This window comes from Parasteatoda tepidariorum, chromosome 10 (assembly GCF_982258835.1).
Source record: "Parasteatoda tepidariorum strain Cologne lab strain chromosome 10, Ptep-v5.0, whole genome shotgun sequence".
Lineage (NCBI taxonomy): Eukaryota > Metazoa > Arthropoda > Arachnida > Araneae > Theridiidae > Parasteatoda > Parasteatoda tepidariorum.
The window spans coordinates 42,391,396-42,404,167 of NC_141764.1; the positions used below are offsets into that span (position 1 = coordinate 42,391,396).

The following is a 12,772-nucleotide window of genomic DNA, read 5'->3' on the forward strand; positions in this document are numbered from 1 at the left end:
ATACTATATTTCAACTTCAACAGAAACAAGTTTCGAATAATACGTCATTGAAAAATATGAACCGCATTATAATTTAATGTGCTATGGTATTATGGTTCCATTTGAACCAATTAATTTGAGAGTGTATATGACTTTGTAGGGTCCTTTGATTCAACGTTTTTAATTCGTTCGAACTCAAGTATACATGTAAGTAAAAACGAAGCAGATGCCCAAACAAGCAATCTCATAAGCTATATTGTTTTAACTAGAAAGTAACACGCAATTTAGTGTCCCTCTAATATCATGTTAAGATATTTAAAGTATTTTATTTGAAGTATTTTAAGTATTTTTTAAGATATTTAAAGTATTTTGCGGTCACTGACCGATACCGATAAGTAAAAACTTACAGACACCTTGGGATCGGCATTCTGAAGTTGAGTCTTTTCTTCTAAGTACAACTACTACGGCTACAACAACTGTGATGACAACTACGACGACAATGGCGCAAACTATAGGGACGAATACAGCTGGATCTCTCATTATTGAAAAAGCAGTGGACGAAGATGATGAGATGGAAGCAAGAGGAGGCACTGTTGCTGAAATATAAAATATAAGAAATAATTAACTGATGAAACAATAAAAATTACCTTGAGAACATTAAATGGAAAGCAAGAAAAAACTACTTAGGGAGCATTTATTTCCAAAAATTTAGTTCTGTTTTAAATATATACTGAATTAACTAGAATCTAATCAAGAGTTTTTCTAAATCTAATTTAAAGAGCAAAAATCATTACTCCACATTTCATGTCTTAATAAAAGATTAATAAATAATCATTTGTTTCATTGCTAATTTTTTAATTACTTTTTTTTATTTACAGATGAAATCAGATTAACTATTCTTGAAACATATTACAAAATTAGTAGTTACTATTTTCACATAATTGAATAGAAACTGATTATTCTTGAGTAACTCAGGAAATGAACGCTAACTCTTACTGGAGATAATATATATTAATACATTTTGTAAACATATCATTAAGAAGGAGATAACAACAATTATATAAACACTATTTTATTCACATATTTTATGCTTTTGCTTTTTGAAAAGAATGAGGCCATTTTCGCAAGGTTTCTAAAATGTTTTAAGTATATGATTAGGGTAAAAGTTCAAATGGTCAATATTCACTATTATTAAACTTACTGAGTAGATAATCAAAGCAAATCACTTAAAATCAAAATACTATTTACGAAGTCTACAAAACAAAGAGAGGATCTTCTTAAATGGGATAGTTACTAATAACTTACCAAAACTAATTAAATACGTAAATTCTAATTGTTATAATCTCGGGCCATGTAAACAAAATAGTTCTGATTATTTTGCTTAGAATTTTTTCAAACTTTTGAAACACTAAATTTGCAAAGTTAGTATTTTTATTTATATTGGCTACTACAATATTTCATGTAACTATTATTACAACATATTTCTTTTTATTTGAGTAAAAATGATAATGAAAACCTTTTTTTCCGTGTAACTCTATCAAAATAAATTAATGAAATTTATTAGAAGATAGTTCCTAAACCCAAGAAAAAAAAAAAAAAAAAAAAAAAAATATATATATATATTCCAAAGATAAATATTTAATATACAAATATTTAACATACAAATATTTAATATACAAATATTTAATATACAAATATTTAATATACAAATATTTAGTACACAAATATTTAATATACAAATATTTAATAAACAAATATTTAAATAAATTACTTTTAAAATCATTGTTAGATTCTAAGAAGTTAATCAAATATTTCCTAAAATACATGTTTAATCTAACTCTAAAATATTGTGCACAAATCTCCAATTCACAGAGAATTACCACTATATTTTACCTATTTTGATTGACAGTGTCAGGACAAGAATATAACAATCACGGCGAAATGGAAGATGAGTAAAAAGAATGCCATGACGTCGTCTCAAAAACTTCCGTAAAACTAACTTCCTTACATGAATGGTATCAGAGCGGGAAAAACCGACGCTTCTTTCATTTTGCAAAGATAGTCAACAACGTACGTAATAAATAAAATTTAAAAAAAATGCAAAATTTTCGTTGGGGCTTCTAAATTGCAAATGCTAACAAAAATAATAGTCGAAAATAATCGTACTGACTGGATGGCACTGTTCCCTTGACGAAGTTGCCATGCATGTCAGTGCCCGCACATTATTTTCGTTTTTGCAATTTTCCTTTCTGGTTTTTAGGTCGTTTTTTTTTCCTGCTACAAAATTTTGAGCAATTCTCGTTGTGATATTCAATAGGTTATATTTAGTATCTTATTTCCTGTTGATGTTATTTGAATTCCTCTTAGTGTGGTAATCCTCTGCCGAGTGGAAGGATTAAAACAGGTCTTAGGCCGGGAAGGAAGGTACAAAATTTATTTATTAATTATTAGACAGAGCAGTGATGAAAAAGTGTGTTTGGAAATTCAAATATTTTAATTTCTATTTTAAACGTTCTAAGTGTATTTGGTTACTAATACTTTCCAATTTGTGTTTGACCAATTTCCTACCTGTATGCTGGAATTAAAGTTCAGAAATAAAGAAACGATTTGTTTATGGAAATTACTGAGCTAGATCAGAGCTATGAACTAATTACCAACATTGGACTCAAGCATTAATGTCTAGTTTCACATTTCAGTTCAAATTCCAATACCAAGTATTTTATTCATTTTCCAAACTATTGGTATTAGTTTTAACATTTCTTGATTTAATTTCAAATGCGATATTACATATTTTTAACGTACCGTACGTGCCCCTTCCCGACCGTTCAATCCTGCCGGCTTCTAATAACAGGGCAACAACCCCGTTATTTTGTTAGTGTTTTTACTTTACATTTGTAGAAATAACAAGCCGATAGACTTCAACAGGCTTTATTTACTGAAGTATGGTGTAAACAGAAGTCTCACCGACTCTCCCAGCTGGAGGGGGAGGGACTAATATCAAGACAGTAGTGGCGAAGGTTATGTTGGCAACATCGTACAGCAAAAGACACGCAAAAACAATTGCTCCTGCATTATATAATAATGGACAAAAAGGTGAAAAGGCTCAAATCGTACATACTTTGCAACTCTACGCATCATCGATAATCATTTAATGCTTCCTAATATGGAAGTGAAAGATGGACAAGATTCTAAAAATAACTCCTCCTTTGAAATATAAATCTAATTATAATTCAGTGGTATGTTTTCAGCCCTGAATTCCCAAAATAGAATATTTCTACGCTTATTCTTTAACAAAGACATTTTATGAAAACGAAAGAGTTTTAATGCTTTAATTAATACAAAAGTATTTATAATTTTTGTATTATATATATATATATATATATATATATATAACGTCGTTGCCGAGTGGAAGGATTAAAACAGGTCATAGGTCGGGAAGGAGGGTACAAAATTTATTTATTAATTATTAGACAAGAGCAGTCATGAGATTGAGTGAAAGTGCCCACGAAAAGTTGCGCTCCTTGGTTATATGTTAGGGAAAATCTTGCAAAGTAAAATCCGTAAAATGTCTTAATTTAGGGAAAGAGGGAAATCTTAGTAGTTGCTATTGGTTTATGAAATAGATCGAACGTTTCCCACGCAAGAGCAAAGGGAAAAATGTCCTGCTCTTAATTAAATGCATACTTGAGCCAAAAATAGATTTAAGAACAGGATGTGGCTTTTAAAAGTGTGAGAAAGTATTTCGTTTAGAATAATTAATTAGGATGAAGTTTTATAACAAAGAAACTAACATAAAAAGATCAATTGAAGCTTTTTATGTTACATCCCCCCTCGCCAATAATGTTTAATTACAATCCAAAATTTTAAAAAATTTTCCATTTGCAAAATCCTCCCTATGGTAGAAGTACAAATAATATAACCAAATTTGTAATGGTAACAATATATAAAAGTAATATAAATTATAAAACATTTACATATGTTCTCATTGTAAAAAATTTAACACAATCAAAAATCTGTAGTAGCATTATCAGCAATTTTAAAATTTTCATTTTCAACAGTTTTTTTTTTTTTTTTTTTTTTTACTTAACAGTTTTTTCAGTTTCAAATATCTTTTGTTTAAAAATCACAACACACTTTTTCACTATAAGAAGTATTCTTCATAAAAACACAATTTAAGTTAACTCTTCAATCATGATGACAAAAATTTATAAAAATTTGTTAAAAATGTGTAATTTAAAATGTAAAACACAAAATACAAAAAAAAGTTATACAGGAAAAATTTCAATCTGAAATTAGATTTGAGTATTGTTTACCTTGTTTGAAAACAAAATAAAAAAAAATGACACAGTGATTGTTATTGTCAAGTCCAAGATTTCAGTATTGTTTTTATTTCACTTTATTTACCTTTCATTTTTTGACCCTTTAATAGCAAAATATTTGAAATTTTTTTTTTTTTTTTTTTTTCAAAATCACCTGAAGTTAGGAATTTATTAATTTTCTTGGATTTGCACAATTCTGTCAACATAATTTTGACAATGTTACGCACCATTATCATATTTAGTCTCAAGAATATTAGAAAACACAAGATCATTTTCAACTCTGCTATTTGAATTTTTTTTTTTTTTTTTTTTTTATGTCCAAAATTTGCCTTCTGTAAAAATTTTTTCTTTTCTTTTTCTCTTTTATTTTTCTTTCTACTTTCTTTTTTTTTCTACTTTCTTTATATTTATTTATTTGTACTTTTATTTTCTTTCTTGGTATTTTTATTGCAATTATTAACCCGGATTTCAGGAAAAATGTAAAGACAAATTGCTTTTATAATCAGAAAAGATGATCAGTCTTCTCAGATTTTACATTACAACCCGTTTAACACAATTTATCACTAATTGAAATCCAAAACAAAGCTTTCAAATTTAATATGGTATTAAGGTAAATCAGTTTTTAAAATTTGACTGACTTAGCTATTTTCCTTATTTTTAATCTGAAGTGCAAGTTAGGTTTATTTGCAAATTACCTTTTTTTTTTTTTTTTTTTTTCATTTATATCTTTCATTCTTCTTTTTGGACATAATTTTTTTTTTTTTTTTTTTTTTTTTAAATTTTAGCTCGGATATTTTTTTAAAGTAATTTTTGTGCAGAGATCTTAATTGATAATTCAATTTGTCACAATTGTTAGGGAATTCAAATATTTTCATTTCTATTTCTAACGTGTTTTTGAAGTGAATTTGGTTACTATTACTTTCAAATTTTTTTGATCATTTTCCTATCTTTATGTTGTTTGTCTATGGAAATGTCTGAGCTACAACTTATTACCAACGTTGGACTAAAGCATTAATGTCTGGTTGCACTTCAATTTAAATTCTAACAACAAGTATTTTATTCATTTTTCCAAACTATTTGTAATAGTTTTAACATTTCTTGATCTAATTTTTGCCACACCGTAATAGCATTCATATATCTAAATTAAATTTCAATAATTACTGCAGTTGCATTATGAAGAGAAAAAAAAATTTAAATGGCATTTTCATTTAAATCCTAATCACTGTAAAACAAAAATATAATTTCTACTACTCAAAAAATCATAGAAGCTGTAACACATAAAACAATATGAAAATAATTTCTCGAAACACTTTTCAATCAAATAAATCAATTAACTGAAAATAAAAATTTAAAGAAATAAAAATTTCAACAGTAAATACTATCAATATATAAAAAGTAGTTTCACTTTGAAACATCAAATATGGGAAAAAATTAAAATCATAATCATTTAAGAAATTGATTTATGAGACATGTAAAAAACTTTAACTCAAAGGATACCTGAAAAAGTTCGAATTAGTCCGAGATATTTTGAAAACCACAACAGAGATGGGAATGCGTTGAAATTCCGTAAACACAATTCCAAAACCAAAGACGTGAGCTGCTAGGGAAAAAATTTGTTTCTTCGTTAAGATGAATCGTAAATTAACACCAATAGTGACGGAGAAATTGAAGCTTATTTTTCTTTTGAATGTCGAATATTTAAGTAGACCATCGTGGGTGTGAGAACAATTATTCATCGACGATAAGATCCAGCTCAGCACTTAAGAATGGCAAAATCAACGCTTTCTCAAAGGGATAGTTTCAATAAAACATTTTAATTAACAGGAATTCGATGCAGTTTTTCTTTTTAGTCCAAGGAAGGAATTGAAGCTCAGCTTTCTAGTATTCTCAGGAACGTAGACAAAATATGCAGCATAGACATGGAAAACGGATGATCGTTTAGTTCCACTGTGCGTATGTATAATTTATAATAAACTAAACGTTTGATGATTGAAGAGATTATTTTTTTTGATGAAGATACAGGATGAATTAATTATTGCCATAAGTTGAAGAAGAATTTGACTGCTTATTTACCAAATGTCCATTTGAATAAATGATTTAAAGTTATTCCATATTTTTGAAGTACCCTCTTCCGAAGTTGATTTATTTAATTTCAAATGAGATATTAAATATCTTTAATGTACCGTACGAACTGTACCCCTTCCCGACCGTTAAATCCTGTCGACTTATAACGTCGTTGCCGAGTGGAAGGATTAAAACAGGTCATAGGTCGGGAAGGAGGGTACAAAATTTATTTATTAATTATTAGACAAGAGCAGTCATGAGATTGAGTGAAAGTGCCCACGAAAAGTTGCGCTCCTTGGTTATATGTTAGGGAAAATCTTGCAAAGTAAAATCCGTAAAATGTCTTAATTTAGGGAAAGAGGGAAATCTTAGTAGTTGCTATTGGTTTATGAAATAGATCGAACGTTTCCCACGCAAGAGCAAAGGGAAAAATGTCCTGCTCTTAATTAAATGCATACTTGAGCCAAAAATAGATTTAAGAACAGGATGTGGCTTTTAAAAGTGTGAGAAAGTATTTCGTTTAGAATAATTAATTAGGATGAAGTTTTATAACAAAGAAACTAACATAAAAAGATCAATTGAAGCTTTTTATGTTACATATATATATATATATATATATATATATAATGTACCAGCCCTGCCGGTGCCCGTACTTTTTACCGTAAAATCCATTTTTACTGGAACATGCTACGGAAAAAAGAAAAATATGATATGCTGTAATATTTGCCATAATTATGAACCTCTATCCCCTCAGTGGCGAGGGCTAAGGAGATAGAGCACGCGACATTCAATAAGATGAACTAGGTTCGAATCCCAGCGGTGGCTGGTCGATACGAATTCTGCATGACGATGGCCCCGACAACAGTGATGACGTGAAAAATCTTCAGTGGTAGACAGATAATGGGTTAGATTCCCCTTTCCATCGGGCTAACCGTGGGAGGTTCTAGTTGTCTTCCTCTTCATGTAACGCAAATGCGGGTCAGTTCCATCAAAAAGTCGTTCACGAAGGCAAATTTCTCCCAATACTTGATCCAGGAGTTCTCTTGTCTTCTGGATTGGGTACGAAATTACAAGGCTACAGAGTTAAATATTAGTAGTCGTAAGCCCAAAAATTGGGTCGGCTGTTCAGCGACAGTTTTAAAGTAAATTAATTATTACCGTAAAATTACTAAATCACTCTAACTAAATAAATATTATTGAAAAAATGACGGTAAAAAATTGTATGTCAAAAATAGATATTACGGTTAAGTGAAAGTAACGGTGAAATGGATTTCACAGAAGTACAAAAGTACTAGTATTTTACACAGTGATTTGATCCGGAACTTCTTACAATGTACGAATAACTATTTTTTTTTGAAAGAAGAAACGTTGTTATGCATGCAGCTGTTGACTTTTATTAGTCTCACATAACACAAATCACATAAACACAAATTTCTAAATGCATTAGTATCTACATAATATCACAAATTCTATCAAAATTGCTATTATCTAAACAAAATCAAAGCACTTTTTTTGAAAAAAAGGTAATAAAAAACTTTACTTTTGGTTTATATCATTCTGAAATATTACAGCCCAAATTTACAATGTATTACTTCTCGCATACTTTGCTCCAAATTACACTTTAATTCATAATTCAATTCAACCGACAAACTTCCGTATATTTATAAAGAAAATTAGTTTCCTCCTATTTATTAGTGTTGAATATATAAGAAAGCAGATTCCATCCACATATCAGCTATTGAAGGAGTAAGCAGCTTCTAACAAATTGTCGCCAAATTCTTTTCACAACATATTTTTAGCGCCACGCTCTAATTACACCACTTAAATATCGTACTTAATTACGAAATTCAAGAACATGTATGGGCAAAACGTTATAAAGCAAACACAAAGCCATTAATGCCTCATTCACATGCTAAAACTGAACTTCGGAGCGTGCGGATGGCAATAAAAACCGGTTGATATTCAAGACCAGTTTTATGACCGGTTCCGCTCATTTGTTATCGGTACTGCCTTGGATAGAAAGAACGTCCGGTGATAAATTTGGCTCGCGATCCCCGTAAAATTTGGGATTTGTAAAGATTAAAAGAATCTTTTTATAGGCAAAGCAGAGGAAAAAAAAGTTGTTCAGTTTTATTATGTGCGAGATCTGTTTTAGAAACTATAAGAACTTTAAAAGTTGTTTTATTTTGCACTTTATTTTTCCTTTGGTAATGTGTTTTTAATAGCTCTGCTTATTTTATGAAGCTTAAAATGAATGAAATGATATTTTATACTTTGATGATTTTAAAGTTGGAAAAATACGGTAACATTAATTTCTAAAGCGTAATTAATATTTGCTGGCTGTATGGAATTTAATACAAAAACATTTTAAATTTATCCTCCTAGTTTTATCATCAATGTTAAATAAATTTTTAATTACATTCAAAAAGATAAATTAAAATCTACATAATTAAAGATAATTCTACTGTAGTATTGAATTTAACTATTTAATACTAGTGCATTACTGATAACTATTGTTTTAACAATACGCTATGGTACTTAAATAAAAAGTTATTAATAACAATAATCTCAAATTAATATCTGTAGTAAATTTTGAAACGTATACTAATACCAATTGTTTTTCAATTAGTATTCATTAAATTAAGAAAAAAATCTAATTTCAATTATTGAGATTTTGTTGAGTGATATTTAAAAGAAAAGCAAAACGTAATGCTTAATATTATCGAATTATATACACGCATTGTTTAAGTAAGAAAATTACGCTCTAACAATGTATTTTCTCTCAAGCAAATTATCCATAGAATACTAAAGTAACGCTTTTATCTTAGTTTAAGTAGGAGTAGATTAGCATTCTATTGTTTAAAAGCATAGAATTGTTCAAAAGGCAAATACTCAACAGCTGCAAGGAAGGATTGAAAATTTGGGATGAAACTAAAGAGAACAATGCTTCTTTAATTAACATTAAATTAAAGTTATATTTATCACAACAATAAAAGATTTGCTTTACTGCCATAAGCTTATAAACATAGTTATTCTTCTCATTAGCATTATCTGATTTTTAAGATATTTAATATTCAAGAATAGGAATTCTAATGTTCTAATATTTAAGAATAGAAATCCTAATATTCTAATATTAAAGAATGAGAATACTTTTAGGATTGATTCAATTTTATCCTATTTAGAATCAGCAATCTGAAACAATAATTTATTTTGCATATTTCAAAATTTTCAGTAGAATAATGCCTTAAGAAGCAGACTTTGAGTTTTTTTGAGTGAAAAAATGTTAATTAATCCGATTCTTAAAGCATTAAATGCTCAATTTTTGTGTAGTTTTATTTACTATTTGCTGCTTAACAATTTTTTATCATAACTTCTGCATCTATTTTCATTGTGAAAGAAAAGGAATTTGACAGCAAACAAATGATTAAACCATTTCTGGAAACTGCGTTTACGGAAAGCGTGCTTACATATAATCCAAAGAACAACTATATTAGGAAAGATCTGATTTAAATATAAAAAAAAATATATATATAAATTTGATAAGCAAATATTAGTCCAAAATACCTTGTCTATTTTTAATGTTTATAATGCATATTTTCTCATTTGAAAATTAAATTTATATCATAAAATAAATCTGATTAAAATTTTAAAAAATATATAAATTTAATAAGCAAATTTTAGTCCAAAATACTTTGTCAATTTTTAATGTTTATGGTGCATATTTTTTCATTTGAAAATTAAATTTATATCATAAAAATAATAAAAATTCTAAAATACTGCATAATTGAACTCTCTTAATACGTTTTAAATACAACGCTGTTGACAATTCTCTAAGAGAAAACTTTTAATTCTAAACATTTTATTTCATAAATAAGAAATTTTATGAATATTTCCCCCAAAGTATAATCTCTGAGCTAAATATATTCTGCTACTAATTGTCGAAAAATTCCCCCTGTACGAAATGTTAGTTCTGGAATCCCTCCTCTATTTCGAAAGTCTGAGTCTTAAAAGCTACAGCACAGTATCCTTTTTTCTTTGGAAACATTTAGCAGGATACCAGCATTAACATTTCTTCCACAATTCTCTCTCGTTTACTTCACGTTGGTTTGGGGAAACGGGGGAAATGCTGCCGTGACAGCAAACAAATGGTCAAACCGTTTCCGGAAACTGCGTTTACAGAAAATGTTACGACGTATAACCAGAAGAACAAATGTGTTTGAAGACCTTTTACAGGATCGCGATTTTGTTGGAAAAGAGGGGCTTCTGAAGAAAAATGAGGTAGAAAGCGAAATCTCCGGTGGGGTGGCTGAAAAGATAAATGGAGAATTTCTGGATGAAAATTCTGGATGGGACAAAAAATATGCCAGTTTTGTCGATCTGTTCGCTGTTGCTGAAGAATTGTGGAATATTTAATAGAAATATTTCATTTTTAAAACCGCTTCTGTAGCTAAATTCTAGGAGACACGAAGATTTATTCTTTTTTTCCATGGGTCGTGTTAGTGTATTGGCTTGAATGATATTTGTTTAAGGTGCTTTGATAACAGCCTAAAAATATTTAAGTAATAAAACATATTTAATTAATATGAAGTATTAGGGATTGGATAATTTTTTGTTGGTATTTTAGGTTTAGTGTACATAGTTTGATATAGCACTGGTAAGATAACTGAAATTTATACATATTTTAAAATCTTAAAATTCTTAACATAATGCACACTACTATAAATTATTTTAAACAAATAAGTTAGTCCTAATTTTAGTAATTTATTGATGATAAAGAATTGAAAGTTTCATCAATACCAGGTTATTGATATGGAAATTATTTAGTTAAATTTAATTGTGAGAGAAAAAAGGGCGTTTATAAAAGACAAGGTAATATTAGGTGACATATCAACATCAATTTACACTAGAAAGATCGATGGGACACACTTGGCCCTTTTCGTTTCTTATTGCTCTGTAATTCGAAAAAACATTTATTGAAAGTGTTAATATTTATGATTTATATAATTTGATCTAATTGTAGAGCTTTATACCCAGAGTAACGGGAGGGTCCTTAGCGGCTCCTTAGGTATTTTTGTAGGTATCCCACAACCCCAAGTATTTTTGGGTACACTTTGGTACATAAAATACCCCAGTTTTAATAAAAAAACAAGAGTATATTTAATGTACATATAGGTAATATTTTTTAAAGAAAAGGAAGCACATTTATCTAAGAAACTAATGTATACATCAAATTTAAAAGCTAGTATTCCGCTTTTGCAAATATTTTCGTTAACCAAATCGAATGAAATACCATAGAATTTAGATGATCACGTCTATAATATTTTTTATTATATTAGTTAAGATTATAGTTAAGATCAAAATAGTTCACAATCTAATTATCTACACACAAACAATCAGCGACGAAGCAAACTGGCCCCTTCAAACTTTCTCGATATGCAGCAATGTTTAGTTCTTCTAAATTAAAATTATAGTTAACACATTGCTGACCGGTCACGAGTTAACTCGTGTTTTCATGGCCAAGCGCGGATGACCGGTCACGAGTTAGCTCGTGTTTTCGTGGCCAAACGTTGATGACCGGCCAGAGTCATAGCAATCATGTTAGCAGTGATCTCGTGGTGACTATTTTAAAAAGTGGGAGTAATTTTCCTTATTTTTCAGGTTTTACTATTTAATTCTCTACCAATTTATTATAACTTTACGAAATCTGATATATCTGCAAAACTTGCGGTGCATCATTACACGTAGGTGATTGTTATACTTTTTATCATACGGCATTAAAAAATTTTAAAGTTTATTTATATTGTTTTACTTCTACGCCGGCTTTCAAAACAATAGCCGGGCACATGGGGGTTATTTTCAGAGAAGTTGCCGGTCAGCAATGCGTTAATTGTGCAGAAAAAGCCATTTAGTAATTACAGAATATGATATGATATAACTGCAACATATTACACTTGCCAATCTAAGTTTTTTTTAGTTGTGACAGTAATAAAATAGTACTGTAATGACATGATATAAAAAGATGTATCAACAGATTTTTTTCACAAACATTACGTTTATTTCTGCTGCTTTAAAAAAGATGGCTATCTTTCGTATATTAAGTATTTATTTTAAATATTGCAAGGATAAATCTATCCGATTTCACCTAAGACCCACACCCGTTAAAATCATCTACATTAGTTATATTATATTGATTTTATATTCAAAATCTTAGAAAGTGAAAGAACAGATGATATAAATCTTTGATAACATGACTATAGAAAAACTTCTTGAGTCTGAATAGCTTACTGAAAAGGATGTTTATTTCTGAAGCTTTAAAAAAGATTATTATCTTTCGTATATTTAAAATTTATTTTAAATATTACAAGGATAAACCTATCTGATTTCACCTTACACCCCCACACGTTAAAATC

The 12,772-nt window shown here is 28.8% G+C and overlaps 1 protein-coding gene across 1 annotated transcript in view; it reads right to left on the minus strand.

Annotated features, from left to right (window-relative positions):
* Positions 1-12,772, minus strand: part of LOC107441526 (cell adhesion molecule Dscam1) — a 417,585-nt gene that overhangs the window by 75,017 nt on the left and 329,796 nt on the right. The window contains 1 exon segment of the mRNA XM_087153704.1: positions 387-575. Coding sequence (XP_087009830.1) covers positions 387-575 — 189 coding nt within the window.